The 26,542-nt window shown below is 40.4% G+C and overlaps 2 protein-coding genes across 2 annotated transcripts; both read right to left on the bottom strand.

Annotated features, from left to right (window-relative positions):
• Nucleotides 1-3,272: 3,272 nt before the first annotated feature.
• Nucleotides 3,273-6,146, bottom strand: LOC135492786 (uncharacterized). The gene is made up of 4 exons (XM_064779428.1): nucleotides 6,009-6,146; nucleotides 5,320-5,458; nucleotides 4,639-4,929; nucleotides 3,273-3,765 (listed from the first exon to the last, which is right to left on the bottom strand). Exons 1-4 carry the CDS (start codon nucleotides 6,075-6,077, stop codon nucleotides 3,500-3,502), a joined length of 765 nt encoding a protein of 254 aa, XP_064635498.1. The 5' UTR covers nucleotides 6,078-6,146; the 3' UTR covers nucleotides 3,273-3,499.
• On the bottom strand, nucleotides 6,147-25,117 carry LOC135492561 (DNA-binding protein RFX6-like; the record flags this gene model as incomplete). The annotated part of the gene is made up of 13 exons (XM_064779105.1): nucleotides 25,031-25,117; nucleotides 23,478-23,591; nucleotides 21,865-21,988; nucleotides 21,410-21,471; nucleotides 20,769-20,874; nucleotides 20,084-20,269; nucleotides 19,584-19,747; nucleotides 17,664-17,823; nucleotides 8,493-8,631; nucleotides 7,993-8,087; nucleotides 7,357-7,474; nucleotides 6,879-6,998; nucleotides 6,147-6,166 (listed from the first exon to the last, which is right to left on the bottom strand). Coding segments are annotated over exons 2-13 (1,377 nt in total), but the record flags the coding sequence as incomplete, so codon positions are not given.
• Nucleotides 25,118-26,542: the final 1,425 nt, after the last annotated feature.

Below are 26,542 nucleotides of genomic sequence, written 5' to 3'. Positions count from 1 at the left end.
TTCGACTTCTTTATATATTAGAAAACGGCGTTATTCGTTATTTAGCACGCCCAACTCTTGGCGCTCTTTCCACAATGCCGTTCCTCGCCCCCGCGCAGCAAGTCGTCACTAATGCATGGATCCGCTCAAAGCTATGCATTATAACATTGAGACAGAAGGTTGCATTGCTAACAAAAGAACGATCTGGGCAGTGATAATCTTCTCATCTGCTATCACTACGACATATCGCGAGAAAGATCACCTCCTTTATACCTACACTCAACTCCTTTTCTGCTTCTACGATGCTCCGGTAATTTCCAGTTTGCTATGGGCGTAGCCGTTGAATGAAAATGATTTACCTGTATCTCCCTACAAGTGTATTAAAAACCAAATATTATATACATCAGTAATTCTCGAGTTTTCTACACGAACAACAACACTGGCTACTATGTCCATATCATTACGTTACAGGCATCGATGTATGAAGAGTATGTCATTTCTGTTGCACACGACGTTGAGACTTTCGGGCTCTATGAAAATAGTGTTGCACTTGTGGCGATGACTTGACTGTTACACTCGGTTACTCCAAAGCCAGTTGAGGGTTACATCCGTTGCCAATCATAAAGCAAAGATTGGCATTTGTTGCAATAACATGTTTTCATCATCTATCTTCTACCAACACATGATCATACCAGAGAATTGAGAACTAGGACATGCCTGATTTGAGGTAACCTCTAATGGAACAACGCAGTCTTGTAGGCTTATCTCATCATAGTCATAGCTGTCTGCTCACGTTATCTTTCAAACCATGCAGTAAATCATACTTTGGGTAACTTCGTTTCAACTGTTTCAATTGTTTAATTTCTTTATCATGTTTAGAACATATCATATATTTTTGTATTGAATTCTGCTAAATCGATACAGACATATTGCGCTTGATCATATACCTATTGATATTTGAATATTGTTGCTCATTTTGTATCTGACCACTAATTGTAGTTCCTTTTTTTCTGTACTTCGCGAATTGACAGTCCAAAAATCCGCGAATATGCAGCCGAGCAAAAGGAAAGAAAACATTACTACGAATGTATCTTCAAAACTATTGAAAGTCTTAATAACTTTTTTAAAAATCAGACAGTGAAGTTTTAGACATTTACAGAAATAGTGGTTTTTTTTAGCTTTTTAGAATTAGCGCAGCTATGATGACAAGCGATTTTGTCGCGCCTGAGTAGCCTTGGATTAAGTGTGACTGAAGTAAGCTACACCCGTTTGATTGTCCTTGCTTGTAATGATTTACAGCCACAGTCAAATAGTTTTCATGCGGATATATAAAACCAACTGCAAATAAGTTGTGGTCGAACCAGGTTGGATTTACTCGGTCAACATGAGGGAAGTGAAGATGCGTTTTATTAGTTAACCGTAGAACAGGCTCTGAGCCTGATTCTACGTAGTGGTCAAAGAAAAAAATACCCTGGGAACCATCAATGCACATCATGAAGGCCTTTTCAGCAAAGTTTAAAAGTAAAACCACGGTATATTTGGGGTAGTTTACTTCTTTTTCGAGACACTGCCTGCCCTCCTTGGGCAGAATTAGACTACCGTTTACAATACCCTCTGTAAAATCATACATGTAGACTTCAGGGCCATCAAAAATCAAGAGGAACTTATCAAAGTAGGTAAATGATCCTCTCGGCTTTCGCAGGAAATGTGAGCCATTATATTTCACCCGAAACACATGAGTATTTGGCTTAAACTCGTAAACTAAAAAGTTAAAATCTCCTGAATTTTCCAAAAATGTTGCTATAAGATTCTCGAGGTTGCGGTGGTAATCTGTGACAGGTTTGGGTGGTATGAATACTGCCGGGGGACCCCGGGTATACATGTTCCTCTACTAAACAGAATATCTGAGACGTCATCGAACCATTCACCTTACAGTAAAAATCAGTGATTTATTTTTTTCGACGCCACAATGATCATGAATGCTCGCTGTAAATAATTGCTTTGCAGTCATCCACACATTTGGCTACAAGGACCACCTCTCACCAATACCCGAGGACTATCAGGTTCAAATCCCTAATAGTTTGCTAGTGACATAATGAGCAATGAGCCTAGTTTCCTTCTCCATTCTACGCGGTCCAATAGTCTAGAGTAAAGCAAAAAAGAAATTCTTGCACCTCACCCCTTCTTCGCACTTTATTCAGCTTTATTCAGCTTTATTTGGCTTTCTCCCGCTTCATTGCTGAAACCAGTCTGACTTAAGGGTCTCTTTCCCACTCTTATGCCGGATAATAAGCCAAATCTGAGATATGTGTACATGTCGATCCAATACTGTTTTGGGTATTCTAATAGTTCTGAATGGCACCATCTGAAATGTCTGGTCTGATTTCCCAAATAACGCTAAAATCTTATGTTCTTACTTCATATGGGGGCCCATCTAAGAATCCTCTCCCCCGAACCGTGTTGTCCTTGGCTTTCAGGGGCTGTCATATTACCGAGGGCGCTATCTTGCAAGAACAGGAAGACGAAGGGCCAATTAACACAGAGAATTCGTGAACATTCCTCAGATTGTAACTGTATCAGAACATGTAGATGGTTCGACATCCCTATTACATTCAAGCACAGCATCAGGTATGGTTCTTCCAAAAGAAATGATTAGCTGATGCCTTCTGTACAAATTGTGCATATATACTGTGAATACTGATAATGACTTCATCAGGGAAACCGCGAGACCTACTGACTAGATTCAGGGAATATCTAACAGATGTCACAGGACTCAGAAAGGTTATCAACACTTGAGCCACCGAGTCAGGTGATCGTCATGGACAACGAAGATGTTGCCGATTAGAAAGACACAAAGGTGGTTACCAAAGATGATAAATAGAGATGAAAAAACGAGGGTGCATATGCCCCCCCCCCCCCCCCAATAATGCATATGACAGCTTTTCCTGATTTATCCGACATTCCTCTGACACTGTCCGACTTTTCCCAGACTTTGTTTCCATAAAACCTGAGACAAAAAAACTAGGTCTTCCCAAAGTAGGCCATAAAATATCAAAGGCCTCGATTGAATGGGGTTAATAAGATGTGATGCAAATAGCAGTTGCTCGAAGAATGATTGAAGAATCGATCATCATTTTATTGTCTGGAACTGGCTATGAAATAGATATTGATGTGAATAGCACCGGCAGTTGTTTTCAAGTTTCAGTCATCGGTAAACTCTACGGCTTGTTAAATCTGTTTGTGCTTACGACATTGCTTACAAAACACATTTTCTTGTTGATCAGATTTCGATTATCAACACAGCCTTGTTGTCAGGTAAAAGTTTGCTTTTACCGCCATCAAACAAGTACGAAATATCGAAAAATTAAGAACATGCAATAAAAAAACTTTATTACTTTTATAGCCTGCAAGTAGGTACACACCACGTAGCTCAAGTTTTGTATGATATGAAGACAATCAACCTCAGCTAGGGAGATTGCTGCCACGGTTCCAGCAAATGAGCCATAGCTCAATATCTGATTCAGAAAGTGCTTTCCCCACACAGAGTACCAATTCCTGGCAAGGGGACACGATTGTCATGAATGAAGCAACTTTGTTCCTGAACGTGGGCATAGTCTATGTCTCCCGCTGGCCCTGCGAATGCCTGTTTTGGATATTTCTGATGTTTATCGAGAAGATTGAGAGGATCGCGGGATTCATCTTGAATGTCCTCGTGTCGCCTGATCACTGACACGTGTTGCACCATCTGACGGTTACTGACCGTGTTCTCCCTGTATGTCTGGATGCCTGCAAAAAACCCATTAAAGGTCCTGCACTCACTTCAAAAATCTTGACTGTAGGGACGACTATTTGATCAACTACATCAGAATTAACACCAGGAGGCATCTTCCGACTCTTGACCTTTTCTCTAACTTCCCCTGATTTATCCGGCAAAAGTCCGACATTGTCCGACTTTTCCCTGAAAGGTCGAATTTTAGAAAACCTTGAAAAATACTAGGGCATTAAAAATCAAAGGCCCATGTTGTATGGGGTCAATGAGGTGACCTAATTGAGTGGGCTAATTAGTATTCACACTTTGGGTCACTCTGAGTGTTTGGCTCACACCTCACTTACCCCATTCAACAAAGGTCTTTGATCTTTATTGCCCTAGTTTGGGAAGACCTGGTATTTTCACAGGTTTTTTAGAAATCCGACCTTTCAGGAAAAAGTCGGAAAATGTCGGACTTTTGTCAGATAAATCAGGAAGAAGTTAGAGAAACCATTAACATTTAGAAGTCGGGAAGAGCCTCCTACCATTGTAAATGGATGTCATTTGGTACATCAACCTGTCAGTAGGTCATATCTTTTAAGCACCAGTTTTCACATGATTATCAGTTTTGTAGGAGTGGAGTACATCAATTTGGATGTATGCTTAGTTTAGTTTCAGCACATGAATTCGTTATTAGACTGTATTAATGCTGAACTGATTGAGGTGTGTTATTAGGCTGCGTGAAAGCTGTGCTGATTAGTTTGGGCAAATCAAAACAGCATTGAGGCTGACCTGATCAAGGCCCGGACAACTTGCTGCATTAAATTTGAATTGGTTTTATGTTGGGCCATGAGACTGCATTAAGGCCGAACTGGTTTATTTGGACTGCAATGATACCTGACATATCTTACCATCAGATCTATAGTAACTACACGCACTCGTTCTGACGTCCGCTTCAACAACCTCAGCTTCAGCTTCATCAACCTCATACATAAATGTGTTATATACACAGGAATGTTGCACGCTGGTAATCCGAGGCCTGGTGGTGAGGCTGCATGATGGAAGCACATCTCTCTGCCCTCTTTCTTCATCTGTGCAACCTCGTTCCTGGGGCAGTCTTAGGGGGTCTAGGCCATGAGGCCAGTAATCACATACTGGCCAATTATTTTCTGGTAAGGGGTAGGCATTGTCTTGTTGGAATCCTGTAAAAACACAAATTGACGAACACACACCGTTGTCATAGCACTTTACTCTGTCCGAGTGTTGGACATCAGATATCTGTGAATTACCATTCCTCTTAATTTGCTTAATTTGAGACATGATAAGCGTTTGGTTTAAAGCCTAACAGTAAGAATAAATAAATCCCACTCTAAGTATAGCAATATATCTGAGTAACAAAATGGCAAATTTAAGATTTAAGATTTCGTAAGCCTCGGTGAAATAAACATCAGGGAGCGACCCAAAAATCTTCAGATGATAAGGGCAAGCGTCCCCTCTTACAGTGACCCTAACCTAGGACTTTGTCCTCATAAGACCCAATTGGGTCCGTTTGCAAAAAATGTACTCAAAAGCAAAGGATGGAGAGATCTTACCAGCAAGAACCCCCTGTGCCGATGTGCTGGTAGAAGCCTCTCCACCAGTTGTCTCCATTGGCGATAGGTAAGGGTAGGATGTGGTCCGACATGGTTGTGACAGTACGGGAGAAATCGGAGGTGTCAACATGCTACACGGCTGCAAGGAAAATGTCATTAAACGGTTTCGTCAGAGCAATGTTGGCAGTTATTTAGACAGAAAAAAGCTCACAGTGATAAGTTAGTGCAAGAAACACCTAATCCAAAATTTGGCCGAATTTATTTTAGGCAAGAAATACACAAGCAATCTTGTTATGCACAAATCATGACGTGAGGGCAGCACATTTCCCTTCTAATACAGAAATAGAGGGCCCTTGCTGTATCCTGTTTTTGTCAGAGATATACGAAAGGTGTCAGCCCCTGATTTCCTGAGGATGAATTGGAAATGAACATCCGCTACGTTCCTCAAGCAGGCATTTGAGACTTCAAACCTTATCAGAATACGTACACCATGCTCGTTCGGCTAGAAAGAACGGGTCATGGCGATTATCGGGCTTCCGATTGGTCAATACTGGAGTGGAAGTCTTAAATTATCGTCGCTTTAGAAGAGAAGTGAATTCAAATATCCCAATGAGAGGATTGCTAGCATTTGTAAAGGGTGCTTGTATGACACGAAGCAACCGTTACCGCTTGGAGATTGAGTTGAATACCTGTCCAGGATACATATCATTTGCCATCTCCTCCCTGAGATACTGCATGCGGTAGTCTGGCTGGGGCATGTTGTCTGTCCTGCTCTGGGCATGTTGAGACTTGCTCACAACGAAACAAATCCCAGGTTTAAGTCTTATATCAACCTTGTCCAGATCCTCTGAAATGACAGCAAAACAAATCAAAATCATGCGATACCACAGTCCGAACGCCACCCAGCCAAGTCATGAGGTCAAATATTTGAGACTTGGTCTCATTCGGCGTCCATTACGCGCTAACCCCAAACATACTATGCCTAAAGGTTGGCTATAGGGCACCAGGTAGGTCAGATTCAGTTACACAAAGTCTCCGGTAAGGGTCTCTATCTCACAGCATCGAAATTATTCAGTCTTGTACGAGGAATATAATTTTTGCTGGATCAAACACGACCTCGGCCCTTCACTGCGCGTACTCGTCACATGAAGACTACCATTTTAACCTTCCTGCTCCTGCTGCTTATAAGCTTTAAAGGAGGTGAATCTCGAGGAAAATGCAGTACTCGTACCAATACTTTTTACAGTGTTCCACTGCAGATGCATCCTCGCATACCAGGGTCAGTTTAATGCTCCTACCCACGTGCGCATTTAGGTGACCGGATTGACCCTCAGTGTGAATACTAATTAGCTCACTCAATAAGGTCACCTCATTAACCCCATTCAAGATAGGCCTTTAATCTTTAATGCCCTACTTTGGGAAACCCTAGTATTTTTTTCTCAGGTTCCTAGAAATCCAAGCTTTCAAGGTAAAGTCGGATAATGTTGGTCTTTTGTCGGAAAAATCAGAAAAAAGTTAGACAAGCTGTGTCGAAAAAGCCTCCTACTAGTGATACGTACCTTCCCGGGTGTGTTTTCGGAGAACATTTTGCAAGTCTTTTTCTGCCTCGTTGTGGAGATACGTCTCTACAGCCAGGAGGATGTACTCATCTAGGAACAGCCGGATCACATGAAAAGAGCCTGTAGACCAAAGTACAGCCTGTTATGCAAGTGTGAAAGGAATCGTTACCACATGGAGAAAACGTCGGAGAATGATTCTTCTGTAATGTGCAAATTCTTTGTTTCCTTTATCTATGCACCAACACAACAAATTCTCCAGGGGGGTTGGGTGAATTTACTTTCTTGCTGGTTTGAAAGGAAGTCTCTGGAGAGTGAGCTGATTTAAAGATTCTTTCAGATGATTGTAATATAAAACCATTAGTTTCTTAGCAAAATATAGACCTTAATCTTGTCATCCATTAGTATAAAGGTTTTGACATGACATTTGGCCACAGAATTTTATCATGCCCTATATCACCCCTTTAACAAGCAGACCTACCGTACTCGTGTGCGTTACCCAGTGTCATATTGTGGGCCATCCTTGCAAGGAAGAAAGACCATCGAAGCAGAAATTCCTGTGAGCGTCTCTTGAAGGTTTTGCCATTCTGTTTGCTGGGCTGGTTAAAAAAAGACGCTGATGAGAAGCCATGAAAAACACCTCTGTCGTTCAGAGGTCAGGTTTTTTCGTTCGGATTTTGATTTGGAAATCGAATTCAAAACTTTGCAATCGCACATTAAAACCTATTACTTCGAAGTAATAGGAAGATTAAAAATATTACGTTTTATTTCTTCTTACCTTGTTACCAAAATACACGGTCTATTGTCTTTAAACATAGCCCGCTCGCACCTCGGTCAAACTTTTTAGGGTTCTAGTGTCTTGTCGAAGGGTTATCAGCGCAAATCTTGATAACTTCGACCCCCACGATACAGATTCCATGGGGGCAAGGGCAAATGAACGTAACGAAAGTAGTTGAAATACAATTTCTTTGACATCATCTTGTGATGATGGATGAGAAATATAAACTACAATCACACTTTTTATACTATACAATTTCATTAGTATGCTGTTTTCTTGAGGGCCACCTGATATAGGCCTGTCTATCATTCCAACGAACGGCACCAAATGATACCATACCTTGTCGATTTTAAGTTCGACCAATGCGTCCATCCAATCTATGAGGGATTCAATGGTTGGTTGGTTCTTCAGGACATCACACAAATCGTTTAGAACTAGAAAGACACAATATTTCGTGACCTTGTTAATTTTCCTTTTAATTTGACATGTACTTTTCTTCATATACATGTATTTATCATATCACGGCACACTGCCAGCGACCTGGGAGGTACGTACATACAAGGCGCCATGTGGGAATCTAATTAAAGGGAATCATTTTGTAGATAAGGAGGCGCGAATATCTGTAGATTAACATATTTAAAAGGGGTACGCCATTCGTAATTTCTGACGGTCCAAAAAATAGAAATGCAGTTATACACAATGCCGTATTGTATATCTGTCTACACACTGACAATGCTGAAATATATATCATTTAATATTTGTAAATTTCCTAATTCAAGTACAAATTTAAGTTTCTTAACGATCCGCCTAGGCCTTTGAATACATATAAGTGTACTTACCATCTATTGTTAGTTCGTGTTCTCCTTCCATGCCAGTTTCTAGGCCTAGCGTCTGTGCCGTGAAGGTCGTGTCCAACTCTCCAAGGTCACCACATATCGTCTGCACAAGGTCAGTGTTGTCCAGCAGGTTCTTGGTCGTCTGAAAAAAAATGCAGGAAGTGACATGATGGCGTATTCCTGTTTCGCCTATTCCTGTTCCGCCTATTCCTGTTTCGCCTATTCCTGTTTCGCCTAATTCCTGTTTCGCCTATTCAAATGTATTGCTAACCTCCCCACAGACGTAGGAATATGAACCGTCCCTTACTGACCGACCAAACCCGAGGAGAGCCACATATGTACGCATTGAAACAATACGTCAATGGAGAGAGGGACATAATGAGTTACGTTGATGCCATCAGTTACCTTGTCTGACATAATATCATGATATGTATTTTCCACCTTGTTTGACTTTATATGTGCTGTACCTACATGTATATTATGACATGGGTTTTACAGCTGATTTTGATCAAATAATTATGAGAATGTACAATATTATGTATTTTTATCAAAAACTCATGAATTCAGTTTTCATAAAATAAACGACTGCTTTACTCTACTTAATCTATTAGTTTTTACTGTGTGTCAGTATGGTCCTATGGTCCTATGGTCAAATAAGTCCCGGACTGTCCCCGCTTTCAAGGTGACTCTTTCAAAACGGTCATGGCATAACAAAGTTGATGGCATTTGATTAGTCAAATTGTCATCACATCGTTAACATCATCCAATTGTCCCCTCACATTTTCCCCATAAAATGGACATGCATCCCTAAGGTTCCCCGTGGGAGAGTCGATTTATTGTAGGGGTACTGGAAAGTAGGCGAAACAGGAATAGGCGAAACAGGCATAAACCGACATGATCAGGATTCTTGGGGGGGGGGGCGAACACCGACGCATTCTGGCGGGGGTACTCCCCGGAAAAATAGAAACCTAGATGCTCTTAGATACGATTTCAGGCCATTTCCGGCGACAACATACTGCTGGTTGGGAGCCAAATATTATCGAGAGACAAAAATTATTCGAAAGCAGACTGTTGAAAAATGTTCATAGCTAGGGTACGCCTATATCTTAAATGCAACTATTGTCGTCATAGTAGAAAAGCCATGTAGTGTACATGTACATGAAGGCTATAAAACTACAAGGTGTTTACTACATGTACCTTATTTACCATATTTTGGAATATTTCGTGTTTGTTTATTTGCGGAAAAAGTAAACTTTTAACAAGATAACAAGTCTGTATTGATCACCGGGAACTCGTCAACAAGAAAATTAGTTTTGTTAGTGATATTGTAAACATAAATAGATTTGATCAGCCATGACTGAGGCTTGAAAACAACAACTGGTGCGACTGACATCAATATTTATTTCATTTTCAAATCTTGACAATAGCATAATGACTCCTTCTTCAATCTGGTCAGAAACAGTTCTGTTCCTCCCCGTGACTGTACACTAACCAGTCATTCTTGTTAACCTATCGTCTAGTAACAAATTCATTTTTGATATCGTGCAGGGGAGAAATTGAGTGCTTGAGAGATTCCATCTGATTCGGTTTCAACTTACTGAGTGAAAATGTGCAAATGCGTGGCAAATTATGATTCGGTTGTAGTGCCTCAATATCACGACATGGCTATCGCGTGGCTTATCGTGTATGGCAAACAGCGCATAGTGACCGTGTACATTATCATTAACATTCGGAATTGGTGAAGGTGCAGTCATTTTAGAAATTGTATAATCATGCATTAATACGTCTGAAATTGCAAAAAAAATAATTTTGTTTTTTAAACCGAGGTAAGTAAAAGCATTCTTTCAAATAAATCTATTTGAAAGACTCTGGCAGAAGAAAGAATAATTCGTGTCTCCAAAATTTCAACAGATATTCCCTTGATTTCCATAGTAGCTTTCGTCGTGCTATTCCTTTATTTCCCGAGTGTCTTTCGTCGTGCTCTTCTTTTATTTCCCGAGCGACTTTCGTAGTGCCATTCCATTATTTCCGAAGTGGTTTTCGTCGTGTTATTCATTTATTTCCCCAGTGGCTATTGTTGGACTATTCCTTTATTTCCTGAGTGGCTTTCGTCGTACTATTCCTTGATTTCACGAGTGTCTTTTGTCGTGCTCTTCCAATTTTATCAAGTGGCTTTCGTTGTGCTATTCCTTTATTTCCCGAGTGGCTTTTGTCGTGCTATTCCTTGATATCCTGAGTGCATTTTGTCGATCTATTGCATGATTTCCCGAGTGGTTTTCGTGATATTCATTGATTTGGTGAGTATATTTTATCGTGAAAAATCTCTTGTTGCTTATGAATACATGTAGTTTTATCTATCTTAACCATTTTGATGTTTCGACATGTTCACTATCAGACTGTTTTCTCAAGGGACAAAATACACTTATCGCAATCACTTCTTCCACGGGTTATAAGTCTGAAACATGACCACGTGATGTATTTCCGCCTTAAATTAGCTTTATCAGTCAATTCGACAAAAAAGTGCAAATGAAAGAGAACTAAGATGTTAATCCGCCATCGACTGTTGCTGAAGAAGTGTACAAAATCCTAGAAAAACAAAGACCCTCCTACTTGTTGAACCTTATAAAAGAAAAAGAAATCTCGCACAACCTTCGTAGCAATAATGTGCAGATCAATCATTTTAACAGTATATCATATGGTAAAAATAGTTTAATATATGAAGCCTCACGGATTTGGAATGACCTGCCAAACCATATCCGTGAGGCCAATAATTTTACCATTTTTCGTAAACTTTTATTAACTTGGAATGGTGATAAATGTAAATGTGCTATGTGCGCTTTTTAAACTGTGTTTGTACTATTGCCTTTTAGAGACATAACCCTGTAGGGCTATTGTTTTACTATTTGTAAATTAATCTTGTGATAACTCTGTATTATTTATTCTTTTGTTATTTTAATCATGTTAGATATCGGTTGAAGAGCCCACCACAGCTCACGTTTTTTATGTATTCCCATACCGATGAAAAATAAAGTTTATCTTATCTTATCTTTTACTACGCACATTGACAAATGTGGTTTTCGGCTGCCAGGTTGTTTAACTTATCCTTTCTCAGGTGAGGAGATTGCCCGTTTGGTTTTACATTGCAGTGGATAAAAAGGTATATTCAGGGCAATGTCTCGTCCTGGCTGACGTACACTGGCTTTAAATGGTGGAAAGCTATGCGTCACCTAGGATGATAGCATCCCTTCACGTAGAAGCGTAGAAAGGATTTGAAGGTAAATAGGGCAGAAGCAAAAAGATAAGCACAATAACGGCATACAGAGATAGCGCAATAAGGGAAAATCGATTCAAAGCAAAGCACAATAAGAGTAAATAGAGCGAGTAGAAGCAAAGCACAATAAGGGTAAATAGAGTAAGAAGCAAAGCACAATAAGGGTAAATAGAGTAAGAAGCAAAGCACAGTAAGAGTAAATAGAGTAAGTAGCAAAGCACAATAGCGGCAAAAAGAGTAGAAGCAAGGCACAATACAGGTAAATGAAGTAGAAGCAAGGCACAATACGGGCAAAAAGAGTAAGCAGCAAGGCACAATAAGGGTAAATGGAGTAGAAGCAAAGCACAATAAGGGTAAATAGAGTAAGAAGCAAAGCACAATAAGGGTAAATAGAGTAAGAAGCAAAGCACAATAAGGGTAAATAGAGTAAGAAGCAAAGCACAATAAGGGTAAATAGAGTAACAGAAGCAAAGCACAATAAGGGTAAATAGAGTAAGAAGCAAAGCACAATAAGGGTAAATAGAGTAAGAAGCAAAGCACAATAAGAGTAAATAGAGTAAGAAGCAAAGCACAATAAGAGTAAATAGAGTAAGAAGCAAAGCACAATAGCGGCAAAAAGAGTAGAAGCAAGGCACAATACGGGTAAATGGAGTAGAAGCAAGGCACAATACGGGTAAATGAAGTGGAAGCAAAGAACAATAAGGGTAAATAGAGTAGAAGCACTGAGGAACTGACACTCGCTCACCAAATTAACATCACCCTCTGCTCTGCTTTCAGTTCGGCTATGTGTTTTTGTAGGTGTAGTTAAACCATTTCCTACGAGCTAAGTCACGTACTGTTCTATTTATAATAATATGGCGTAATAGGTTTGGTCGCTAATAACGTATACAGAGGATAAGGTTTTCCTGATAGGTTGTAGAGCTTGTTCGCGTACCCACGTACCCCTCACAATGCCTGTTATGGCTAATTCATTTGTGTCTAACCCACAGAGAAAATTTGAGAAGGTCACCGAGCTGCGAACACAAATCTGTATTCCACTGTGCAGTACGCCATGTACGTAATTGTAAAAGTCAAATGTCATTGGGAGCTGTTCAGTGAGGAATTTTGATCAAATTGTATAAGCACTGCTCCTGATCTGACCGCAGAGAACAAGCCCCTGAATGCTCTTGAGAGATTCACTTGAAGGAAAAGATTGGATAATGAAGCTGTTCTAGTAGCTGCAAGGGGCATTCTGTACGTTATTTCTCGAATGATGTTTCGGAAGATAATGTACACTGTACTGTACTTGGTCTTGTTAACGTACAGGACCAGCAGAATTGTCAAAGGAAAAACTATTTTGTTTAAAACTATCATATTTTCCTGTCTACTGGGACAGCGCGCTTGATAATCGAATGTGTCTATGTTACACTGGGTGCTGATGAAGCAATAATCAGTTATTAAGAGCCAGTATCATGGGGTTTAATGAGAGACAAGCTACCTTTGAACACGTTAGCCATAACTTGACTCTCAAGAATATCGACCTAAATACGAAGGGTACAAGACTGAGACCAATCGGATGTGCTGCTTTATGTCTCATCCTAAAAGGATGTCGAACTGTCAACTACTGGTACGGTGGAAACACTTACTGTCGGCTGAGTAAGAAGAGGGGGAGGTGTATGGAAACGAAAGAGCTAGAGTCCCACCATGGAGCAAAAATGCTTCAAAAGAAGGTAATAAAAAGTTATTGAGGAATGTCAAAAGAGATGCGTTTTCTTACCCGAGTATGTGTAAAGGGAGGTGGTAGACGAATGATTGAGTAAATCTAATGACTGATTGGTTTGATGGAAAATATGGAGAAAAAAAACGCCTCTAAAACACACGATTATATCCAGGACGCGTTCATGCTAATGGTGAATGGCTGATTGTCTGGAAAGATATGTGACAGAGTATGTGATATTACCATGTCTTTGTGGGCCTTCAACATAACGTCTGTTGGGTCGGGTTTGGCTTGGCCCTGTATGTACCGAATGAATGAAAGAGTGGTCCTTTCAGGAGAAACTTCTATTAGTGTCCATATTAAGCTTATCAAAATGTGATGACATCTACACCACTCTGTTTAGCACATATACAGATTTGCACGGAGTTCCCCAGCAGCACTTATACCGCCTAAACGCGTCCTAGCTTATCACCTGGATTTCGAGTATCTTATAACAGAATATTATGTAAAAAAATCAGGAGATAGTAACATTTTGATTTACGAATATAAGCCAGTTAGCCATGTGTTTCGGGTGAAATACAATGGCTCGTATTTCTCACGCCAGCCCAGAGAAGCATTTAGCTACTTTGATAAATACCTCTTGATGTTTGATGGCCCTGACGTCTACATGTATGATTTTACGAAGGGTACTGTGAACGGTAGTCTGTTTCTGCCTGACGAGGCACGGAGATGTATCGACAAGAAGAGAGTTGACTACATTGCAGTAACAAGCCGTCTGGTTTTATCTTTTGCTAAAAAAGCTGTAGTATGGTGTGATGAGGACACCCAAAATATTTTTTTGTTCGACTTTTACCTGGAACCGGGCTCTGAGCCTGTTTTACGATTCACTAATAAAACACACATTCAGTCTCCGAACGGTAAACGCATCGCACCCACCATGTTTGGCGCCGAAATATTCTCAGTGTATTTTAGTCATCAGCGTGATAAGTATCACACCATGATTGTATATTTCTATAAACATAAGCAAGCATCCACTCATATTTTGTTTGAGACTTACTTAATCAATTTAGGCTACCTTGGTGATGTGAAATTAACCGATATTGTATCAAATCCAAGGTATGAAGCTAAATTCACAGTGATGGTACGGAAAAAAAGCCGGCCGATTTTGAAGTTCGGGTTCGTTGTTGAGTGTGAACAACACAAGTTACTGCTAAAGGGACATGTAAGAAAAATCTGTGCAAATATAGGGCTTCGAGAATATTTTGGTTCACTACATGTCAGCAGTAAAGGTCAAATGTTACACATAGTTCGATCAAAAGATCCTTACTCAATTACTTATTTTGTTGTAAGATATACGAGAACAGGATAAAAAGTTAATCTAGAGTCATTTTGGCTCTAAACCGGCACAAAAACTTAATTTTTGGTTGGCGAAAAATGCCCGTGTACTGTACATGTGCGTAAAGTTATCTAATATACTAGTGTGTATCACACAGGTAGGTTGTATCAACAGAGTAACAACTAACTAAGAAATACTTATTCTGTTACAAAAATGATGTAATTATTTCAATTTTACATCGAGGGAAAATTTTATAGTGTCATGTTTTTTTTATTTTTTCGAAAAGGATTGATTACTTGATACAATGTTAATGATTTTTGTCACGTTTTCTAATCGGTGGGATTAAACATAATTATGGCAGGCCAATTAAGCATATTTTTGTTGACCACATCAACCTTCGGAAGGAGACCCCATTGACAATGCATGATTTGCAGGCTATAGGACATGTTCAAATTTGGGTCCGTGTTGATAGTAAAAGTAACATACTGACTCAATCTTTCAAATAAATAGCATGGATACTTTATTGAAATCTAGAGGTTTATAACTTATTCACCCTGATCTCACAAAAGAAATTCTCAAATAAGAAATAGTTCAATACATAAAATGTGAAAAGGTCTATCATTGCCAACAAGAAAAGGCAGATGGATATTTTGATTTAGGTTAATTTTAATTCTGTGACTCTATGCAAGCGACGCTCTTATTGGGCGGTCTGTTTTCTACCGCCACGTACAATCCGTCTAAGGGTATGAATTTCCCCAGGGGTTTGAAATATCGTGAGGCGAAGTATATTGAAAACCACTGGTGCCAGTATGTTACAAATAAGGAGGAACGTTATTTTAATTTAATTTAATCGTCCTTTGGATAGAACTAATTCACACTGATCTTACACGAAACAGGAAATAGTTCTCTGCATAAAAGGTGAAAAAGTCTACCATTCTCTTTAAGGAACATAGAAAGGTAAGGTACAGGCGCAGTGTAAAGGCGATATTTCTACCACCCATTATATTGAGAATTGGCAGTCATGATAAGTTGCTTCATAATTACGTGACTGGCACAATTGTTGTCATGACAGACGTCCCTGGTAAACAACATTACTATATCCGCACGTATCATATGAATTCAAATGGCGATGTATTCAATCTTACCCATAGGACAGTGCTAAAAACAAACACATTAATGTGCCATCAAATAGATTTAGCAAAAAGAGCACTGGTCTATGATAGATACATCGCCCTAAGTTGCCGGGAAGAGCACAAGTATCTTACATTTATCCTCTTTGACGTCAGGCTTGGCATCTGCACGAAGAAACTAGTCATACCGGACACGGACCCGTGCGTAAGTGGGGTGTATGTGTCGAAGTTCGATATTTTGCTCCGACACGGGACATTAGTCATTGATTGCAAGCGATATAGCCAGTCTGTCATTAGGATGTATTCATTTAATCTGAATGAAAGCGCCGTTATTAGACTTTCGTCCAAAGGCGTTATAGAAATAAACGTCCCGGTGTCTGCTTACGACAGATTCTTCCTTGGCGAAGACTTCGTGTACTTTATTATTGGTCGAAAAAAAAAGAAAGATTATTTAGGATTGTATTTATACTGGTTTAGAAGAAGCAAACATTTTACTCTCCCAGGCTCCAGCACCGAATTTAGTTCCATTATCAACTTTCCAGATCGCCAGTTCTTATCTTATGACTATTGGTTCAGGGAATCAGACCACCTTATAATTCTAACTGCGGCCCTTGGAAGGAATAACGAGCAAATGGTGACAGCATTCTTGGGATTTAGAATTAGCTGCGCCAGGAGCCGCTTCGATACAAGCTTAGCCATTGAAAACATCGACATTGAATTGAGATACCAGATTCCCGAAGGCACGTTTGAATACTTCATCCTCGTGTTAGACGGCACTCTCTATCATATTGTGACGGTTTCTAAGGCAACAAAAAGATACTGGAAACACGTGAATATTTTCACAACCAATGGCTGATTTTGAACCAGCAGGTTGCAGTAAACGTTCAGTTCCAGTTTTGGTCTGTGGAGATCAATGGCATAGTGGGCAGAGCGCGGGTTCTTAATCAGGAGTTCGCTTCTTGGAAGAATCAACGTTACTATGTCTTTGTGTCTTTAGAAAGGCAGTTAACACTATGTGCTTTTCTCCTTCATTCCTCTCACCAAGAGTAAATGGGTACCTAGCTGGCAGAGATGCCGTAAATGAATGCCAGTCCTGAGCAATGAGACATGGAAGAAGTGAAAGTTTTATATCATTATGCTTTAAAATAACAAATGAGCCCCTCATGCACATATTTAAAAAGTTTGCACGAGTTGGATTGGACGTGTTTCTGACGGATTAGGGTATAGATATAGTTCTATAGAGGCCATCACAATCAATGGCAGAGAGTGATCAAAGCGCTTTATAGAATCATATGTTCCCCGGACATGCTACCCCTAGGACTTTCAAACTTCCAAGGAAAGAAGGAAGGCGAGATGCAAAAAATAAAAACAAAGTAACTCTCTCTTGACTACTTTGACACTGACAATACAGGTACATACTTGAGTGGTTGGGTATCTCACCATACATGTAGACAATTAAACCAATCGATAACGTGTAGGTGATATTTAAGCGGACTCCCCATCTCTTATCAACATGGCCACCGTCTCCCCAAGCCCCAATCCCCGCCGCTAAATTCGATTAATAAGCGAGAGGTGAAATAGTCTGAAATGCCTGGGTATACGAGAGTACACCAGAGTCTTTCAAATAATAGAACCAAACTTTAAAGAAATCCGACCAGTAGTTCGCCCTTCAGAGTCATAAAAGATGCGGACATAACATTCACGAATGATCTAGTCTTTCTAGATTTGGAGCATCACATACCTGAGCTATATGAATGAACGCTGTGTGTCTTTTCAAGGCCTGGCCGAACCTCCTCGCAACTGGTAATTTCTTCTCGATTAGATTGTCCGGGAGATTCTCCAACGATGTTGTTAGCCACGACTCCAGCGAGGAGGCGAACTTGCGAATATCTTTCAACAGTCTGATAAATAAAAAGCGAGTTCTTGTAATTTCAATTTGACGTCTCGGCGGTGGTATAAAATTAGTTCAGTTTAAACAACTCGCGAACAAGCATAATCCAATGCGACAAAAATCGCACGTCTGCGGTAGGTGCCTGCGACAGCAATTGGCAATTATACCGACCTGGGATCAACATCAAATCTAGCGAATACCGTTTATTAGGCCTCAATTTTTACTCGACTTCGGTTCGGGCTCCGAGTCTTCACGGTATAGCCAAGGCCCAAGGTAACATTTTGGTTGTTTTAGCGTCCATACACTATACAGCGAGAGAGACCCTTTTTTTAAAGTGGTAAACCGGGTCCATCTGTCTTTCAGGATTCCCAAACAGTGCCGGTGAGGGGAAACACTCCGAAACGAAAACACTTAAAACGTTTCATCGGTTTTATCGTGTTCCGCTGAGCAGAAGCAAGCAGAACAACTTAAACGCGTGTGCCTCGTGAATCACCACTGACAGAGAATTTCGCAAAGCCTCCGAAACGTCCACGTGAACACCTATCCTATTGTTCAACTTCGTCATAAGGAGGTCAAACAATAGATAGCGTTCACTGGCACGTAGGTATTTTTGCGGCTTTGTTGTCTTTTAAGGGCAGTTAATTAAAGGCCATAGCCTGTTTACTGTCCCTAATGTGCCATATTGTATTTTTGTAAATATAAGTATGTCTAATGTTCAAGTATATATTTTGTATGGCATAGTGAATTTGAATTAAAATATTTTTTTTAAAACCCTCTCGACAAAAGGCGACACTACTATTCGCTTTTCAACACGGTTTCTGTTGGACACAAATCGCCCTACATGCCTTAGTTGGGGTTTGAGCGTTACATGTTTGTTTCTGCTTGATTCAGAAACAAAAACTTTAATAAACATATGAATTGTGACAAAACAGGATTTTAGAATACTTGATGAAGATGACCAAATTGTCCATCCTATTCTTTCTATCAATCAAATCGATCAGCCAAAACTTTTAATCCAATTTAAAGGCGAGCTGTTCTGCCCCCCTTTAGCATGACCGGAACTCTATTTATTCATGACGTCCCTGATAGATTCAGCCGCCATTGCTCCCGAAAGGCCGCGACAACATCTAGTTCATTTCATTGTTATAAGACTTTTTGACCACAACGGGTTAATTTGAGCCCCAAAACCACATAAGTAAGGCAACTGGACTGAAACTTCATCATTTTCTTCATTTTAAACACACCTAATTCTCAATTTAAGAAAAACTGTACATGTATTTTAAATGGAAAATAACATTCAACTGGTATGGTGAGACCACGCATTGATCTCAAACTGAACTAACCGCGAGCTGATTGGTTTAATACAGGTGCGTGACCTGCGTAGTCTAATCAGACTGAAAATGGCCGCGACCACCGATTCGTACTCACTTTGGGGGTGTCGTTTAAAATACACTACCGTCAACTAAAATCTTTAGATGAATGGTCTTAACCATGTCACAAACTTTCGGATGATTGGCGGCCTAAATGTTGTATAAAATTAAATGTCCTAGCGTAGGCCATTCGATGGGCAATGGCGGCCAAATCAAGCAGGGATGGAACCACGTCATCGAAAATGCGTAAGGAGGCTGAGAGAGAATAAAGCTCAAATATTTATGTCTGCTCTGAAGATTGGTTCAGATCGTGACACGTGATTTGCATCTAAACGAAAACCTATTAAAGTGGGAATGTGGTGTTCTCCCACCACAATATGATCATGATCACTCAACTCACCCATGGCCTAATTCCTGCAAAGTGGAGGGCACAAGGACGTCTAGGAGAACTTGGTAGAGGATTGAATCACAGATGCTGACAATATCTACGACCACCTCGTGATCGAGAAGTGGCAGGAGGTGGTCCGGCAGGCCTTGCCAGAAGTGCAGAAGAAAGTTGTGAATCTGGAGAGAAAAAAGAATGCATGAATTTACTTTAAATTGTGTCGTTTTCTTTTAGCTATAGTTTCGTACACACACCACTGAAAAACATGATTTTGATAAAGATTTCTGCCCCATAAAACCAATATGAAAAGCTATAAGGGGAGGTACAGTGTAACACTAAACGACTATAACTATGCCACAAAGTCAAAAGTTATTGTGTGGATATATCAGGTGATTTATCAATTTGGAAACGATCAACAATTCAGTTTCAATGGAAAATTTCACCCAATGACTCAAACCTCAGCTTTAAAAACCTCCGAGTAGGAGTCGTACGTAAAACATGGCGTGCATACTCACCTCATTGAAATTGCCATTAATAGCAGTGTCCAATATGCACTGCGAATGCGTCCTGTACATCATGAACAGTGTGGCTACTTTCTCTCTCTTTGCATGAGGAGGCAGAATGAGACGCTGCGCGTCAGGGAATTCGGGTAGAAGAGTGCCAGTCTTCGAGCTCAGGTTATATGACCTTGAGAAGGCTTCCTGAAGGTTGAGATATACATGCACCATAAAGGGGTACACCGTTTGTAATTACTGGTGGCCAGGGTATAAAATAGAAATGCGGTTTTTTACACAATGCCGTAGTGCAGTAATTATGCATACAAATTTGCTGAAAGTTGGTATTAATAGTATTTGTGTGTCTGTCTACAAAACGAGAATGCTAAAATTTATGTATCAAGTACCTATTTTCGCAATTGGAAATTTTCATATTAAAATCAAGTACACCTTTGGGCTAATTGTCTTTTGCAATTGTTCTATTCTGTGTTCTGGGGACAATTATTTAGTCTAAACTGGTTGTTATTCCCATCTAAAAGAAAATGGCAAATTACTTAGACTATATGATTCGCACAATCCTTTCTCGGTTATAAGACAACCTGACCATGATCCACATTGCATTACATACCTCGTTTCTCTGACTGCAGCCTGAAAATCTGGTTAAGCCTTTCCCAGAAAAAACGGTGTGATAATAGGCATTACATACCTCGTTTCTCTGACTGCAGCCTGAAAATCTGGTTAAGCCTTTCCCAGAAAAAACGGTGTGGTAATAGGCACTAGTCTCTTTGATTCCGATACCATAATAGTGATATCTGGAGAGAGAAAAAATTGTAACAATCAAATTCTCGCACAAAATCAACCACTGGGCAACTCATAAAATCACTATCCATCAACAGAACAAACTTTATCTTCATACTTACTTAAAAGAGGCTTGAAGAATGTCATTCCTAGACTGAGAACACAATCTAACTTAGTTGAACATTTCAAAAACGCACCTCTTCCAACTTCATTGGAAAACGTACATTGTATATTTGCTCTTTCCTGGTAAGGCCTATCGACCACTCCGAAAGCATTTCGTGGGGGTCGATATGATCAAGATTTCCCCTGGTAACCCTTGGACAAGACTGTCGAATGGGAATTCAGGCCGAGGTGCGAGCCAGCTTTGTGTGAAGACAATAAACCGTGTATTGAGCAAGGCCTGAATTCTTTTAACGGCGAGACAAGGGTCAAAGTAGCGCTTAATGTTCTCCGAATTCCAATGTAACCTGGCCAGACATGCTTAATAAACGTGGTAGCCGTCAGATTCTTGGCAAATTGGAAAACTGTTTCTCGCGGTGACCTACTTACTTCGAATGTCCTCGAGTTCCAAGTCGCCTGGTCGTCAACTGAGGAAACTTCTGTCGAATCGTCTGCGAGAGAGAAATCGTGCTTAAAGACAGCGAAATATTTAGGACATCCATCACCGACTTCAGTTGGACCGCTGTGCAAAAATTACGCGGCAGATTTCTTCAAAGTTCGGTTTTTCTTCCATCTAATTTCGGGCCCGGATATCTTTTTTAGGTTAGAGATTTGCAATCCAAGTAAAAACAACTTCTTCATTGGAGCCCTTGGACGATTTTTCTTTGGGTCTGGACTGGGGGCGGCTTTTTTCTGATGGAAGGTTTTGGATGAAACTTGATGACCGAAGCGGTCTTAGATCCGTTGATCGAAGAGTCCTTAATTATCAATTACCAATGACGACAGCCCATCTTTGTTTTCCGAAACGATTTTGCCAAGTTTTATAGACATTACAATAGACTTACCTTCCCAAACGTTGCAGCACATGCAGGCTCCATGTTGTTCTGTTTACAGAAGTCCAGATAATGCGAGTATAAGATACACCGGGGAAGACAGACTCCATCACAGACGCAATAGTTTTCATCAAGCCTATGATAGAATCATGGATAAAAAATCATAACTTACTGTGTACTGTAATGTATGTAATTCCTAATGTATTTCGGATGGCGCCCTTTTCAGAAGAAAGATTTCCGTTCAAGGGCGCTTCAACGCAATTGTCCGAAATATCCCGGAAAAGATGACCTTTCACCCGCAGATTAGAAATGGTAAATTTGTCCAAATATCGTTTTTCTGGAGGGAGTCTATTCCACAGGCGTATAATGTAGCAATGATCTTTCTTGAAAACGACTGAGCTATTGTTTGATATGAATTTCAGGAGATCCAGACTATACTAGGCCTTTCAGACCCCTTTAGGGCCGCAGTCTGACAATACATTGTGACCACAGACAACAATAAGTACAGGGAGGGGGATTTATGCCTCGCGCGTTCAGTGAGTTTTCGCAAATCCCCCGAAACGCCAAGGCGAACGCCTGTCCCATTGTTCGACATCGTGCTCAACAACTTGAACAACGGGATAGGCGTTCGCGTTGGCGTTTCGGGCGCTTTGCGAAAACTCCCCGATATTCTGAACCGTCAGAGGAACGGAGGCCGGGTCGGGGGAATGGATCCAAAACCTGAGGGTCAAGAAGGCTTGTTGGATATCGTGAAACTCACCCCCCTTGGACTACAGAATGCGATTGAAAACAGGTCGAGTGCTTCTCATTTAAAGAATATTTGTTTTGACTAAAACTCTCAAAGATTTACGGATAGGGTTAATGCTGATCTAACAATAACGATGTAGTTCCATGTAGTTTAACTAACGCCACGCAATGATGAGAAGTGTCCGACGGTTGTCCAGGGTCCTTAAGTGGCCGTGTTTAACAACTGCTTCAGAAGCTCTCTTGTTGACAATCGCTTTCCAAACATTCAACATCGCATTTCGAGAACACCCATTCTTATCAGATTTATCCTGATTTACGTTCTTGAGGTTTGTTCGTCTTATCGCTCGCACGCTAAGTATAGCAAATTTTGTTTTCTAGCTAATATTAGCATGATAATATTGCCCTGTTATGCATATGCTAGATTCCCACGTGGTAGACGAATAGCGTTAAACTAGAACAGAAGGGTTTGAGCAATTTCCTAATTAAAAAGAGTCAGCCACCAACACTGGGTGATTATCTGACTTGGGCATCGCGCCGTTTGGGCGTTGGACCCACGAACAATATTTCACTAGAAATGGCACCAACATTTAGATAGCCACAAGGCAACATTTTCAAAATGTGAAGTAAGATAATGCAAAGCCAAGAGCTAGGTGAAATTTGTGTGGCACAAAAAAGTATAGGGACTACTGATATTTTACGCACTCATGACACAAACAATCCCAACCATTTCCTTTTCTATGGATATTCATAGCTAATAAGGTATCATTTGTTCGTCGTGGTTCTATCTTTGTAGTGAATTATTAATGTAATTAACAAGGTGAAAAAGGGGCCCCACGTTTTTCTCATTCAACCTTACAGCTATACACTATAAAACTCACCACTGTAACGTTAATAAAGCTTGCCTCTTCTTTTCCTTAATGATTTGAGAGACTGATTTCTTCTTTTGTCGGCCTCCATCCATTTCTGATACACAATGTATATCTTCGGTGTCCCTGCAGGCATTACGAAAAGGTCCTATCATCATGTTGAGGTATCAACGTATAAGGGAGTTTTTGCAAATCCCCGAAACGCCAACGCGAACGCCTTGAACAATGAGATAGGCGTTCACGTTGGCCTTTCGGGAATTTGCGAAAACTCCCTGATAACAGATGATTGTACATGTATTGACATCAACAGGATAACTTCCATTGCTATATCTTGTCTCGTCTTTGTGATATTCAGTTAATAGCGCACCCTTTTTTCTGGCCCACCCGATATAGGTCTAGTTCAAGACCACTCATGATATCAAATAGTCGGTTTTAGCAATGAAAATAAACCTTGCGATTTTTTTCTTCCGTTATAGTCTTGGTTTATAGCTACACCCGCGAAGAATAAGCGGTTTGCAGCAGACCATCGAAATAGACTTTCAAACTTCACGCATATTCTCCCTGCCACATCAATATTAGCTTCCAGCACGTATGTAGTGCTATACAACCTGGTCCATGGTGCAGGGTATTAGCAGGGAGATTAATGATTAGCCTATTCTATTTTAGTTCTATTCGAGAAACACTGACCGGAGTGATAAGGCAAATTCTGCAGGGTGGCCTACCGGAACATGCAGTCAGGGTATCAATAAACAGTTATGCCAGGATGGACAAAATATGTACAGTGGCCAGCGCTTGCTCTTTGATTTATTCTTTACTGATTGATGTTGTCAGTTTGAATTGCGTTCTGCATCTCTCCATGCGCCTGGCTTTGGTCCGACAGTGGCATTGGGTACGGGAGTGGGTAGGTGATATGCCTAATATGTGAGGCCCTTATTTGGAACAGGACCTGCTGTCACTGGTCTCAATGCATTGTGCAAAATATACCTCCATGCTCCAATCAATCTATTTGGGGTTGCATGTTGATAGCAGCAATAAGTCCCTAAATGCAGTTCATTTCGTGTTTAACCTTTAATAAAACTTCAGTAACGTTAGAAATTTAATGTAGTTCAATCATCGTGCCCATTTAACTAATGTATATTACATTTCAACTTTGCCCGCTCCATGGGTATATGCTAGTAGACTTTCAATGGTACGTGTATATAGATATCATATATAAATAGCTTTGAAGAACTCGGCGCGTGTGGACCGGTATAACTATCCGTGCCAATATTGGGGCGTTTTGGCAAAGCAAAAAACTGTACCAATGCGCCTATATCGTATCCGCATTAATCCTATGAATGGTGTACCTAAAAAGTGGAGCAGGAATTCGTGGGAGCGTATTTTTACTCACTGATCATGTTTATAGCATACAGAGTTGGGGGAGAGACTGAAAAACGCCATAAGCGCGAAAAAGACGATATTGGCAATTCGAGAGAGTGACACTGGGTGAATGTGGGGAATAATGGTAATGAATAATGGTTTGGTGCGCTGGAAGAATTCGACCTCAACTATGTATCATTACCTACCGTTTCTTAGCCTTTATTGATTAGTCGTTGAATAATCCAGAATAAATGAATAAGGGCGCTATTGCGAATTGAACAACCTTCCTGCCACACCTTCTCCAGCTTTAAGGTGAACAAAATGATACCATCAGAGATATCAACACTTTATTTGAACATTTTTATCGCTTTTGTTCAATAATGCACAAGGTTGATGATAAACAAGCGATTCTGAGTAGTAATTAATAATGCTTCTACGTCAGATACTTCGGGTAAAGTCGTGAAACATCGGAAGTTTTCGGAACGCGGGCTCAAGAGCCGGCCAAGGCGTGCTGAGACATCACCCTTCACCATTGCACGTTTATGAAGATGGCGGATCTGATACACCCAGGCCTATCAATAAAACGTAAAGAACCTTTTTTAGATGTCAAGTGCAAATTTTGATGTGGTGTTCCAAAGATATATACTCTGGCAAACATATAGAAATTATGTGATGAAAAAATAGTGTTTGTAATTGACGGATTGCTACCAAGAAGAGTCGTTCGAACACGTGCTTTATGAGACTGGCTGAATTGATCAAAATGTCGACTTCAAGAAGACTAGTATTTCTTGAGACATGGATATTCATGCATGGGGGCAGGTACCTTTCCCCCAGGCACCGAAATTTCCATCTTAGCTTAATTTGATTAGGGGAAATATCATTTTGAATTGTTTTTAATGAAAGAGTGGTCAACTTTCTCGCTGTTCGAGGGGTAAAACCTCTATGTCTTTACCTGTCAACTTGGTCCACGGCCCGGTTGTTCAAAAATTTTTGTCACTAACGCTTGCGTTAAGTTAACTTGATCTGGTGTTAAGTCAAAGGGCTTAACTGAAGGAGATAACGCTTGCGTTAAGTTAACTTGATCTGGTGTTAAGTCAAAGGGCTTAACTGAAGGAGATAACGCTTGCGTTAAGTTAACTTGATCTGGTGTTAAGTCAAAGGGCTTAACTGAAGGAGATAACGCTTGCGTTAAGTTAACTTGACCTGGTGTTAAGTCAAAGGGCTTAACTGAAGGAGATAACGCTTGCGTTAAGTTAACTTGACCTGGTGTTAAGTCAAAGGGCTTAACTGAAGGAGATAACGCTTGCGTTAAGTTAACTTGACCTGGTGTTAAGTCAAAGGGCTTAACTGAAGGAGATAACGCTTGCGTTAAGTTAACTTGATCTGGTGTTAAGTCAAAGGGCTTAACTGAAGGAGATAACGCTTGCGTTAAGTTAACTTGATCTGGTGTTAAGTCAAAGGGCTTAACTGAAGGAGATAACGCTTGCGTTAAGTTAACTTGATCTGGTGTTAAGTCAAAGGGCTTAACTGAAGGAGATAACGCTTGCGTTAAGTTAACTTGACCTGGTGTTAAGTCAAAGGGCTTAACTGAAGGAGATAACGATTGCGTTAAGTTAACTTGACCTGGTGTTAAGTCAAAGGGCTTAACTGAAGGAGATAACGCTTGCGTTAAGTTAACTTGATCTGGTGTTAAGTCAAAGGGCTTAACTGAAGGAGAT

Source organism: Lineus longissimus, chromosome 8, assembly GCF_910592395.1.
Source record: "Lineus longissimus chromosome 8, tnLinLong1.2, whole genome shotgun sequence".
Classification (NCBI taxonomy): domain Eukaryota; kingdom Metazoa; phylum Nemertea; class Pilidiophora; order Heteronemertea; family Lineidae; genus Lineus; species Lineus longissimus.
The sequence above is the reverse complement of the archived record's forward strand: the minus strand, read 5'-3'. Positions and strand labels throughout refer to the sequence as shown.

Bases quoted from the DNA above. Each gene is read 5' to 3' on its own strand.
- LOC135492786 (XM_064779428.1), bottom strand. From the start codon at position 6,077: ATGCCCCAGCCAGACTACCGCATGCAGTATCTCAGGGAGGAGATGGCA. The intron at 4,930-5,319 runs GTAAGATCTCTC...GTGTTTTTACAG, and splicing joins GGCACAGGGGGTTCTTGCTG to GATTCCAACAAGACAATGCC. The intron at 3,766-4,638 runs GTAAGATATGTC...GGTTTTTTGCAG, and splicing joins TAGTTACTATAGATCTGATG to GCATCCAGACATACAGGGAG.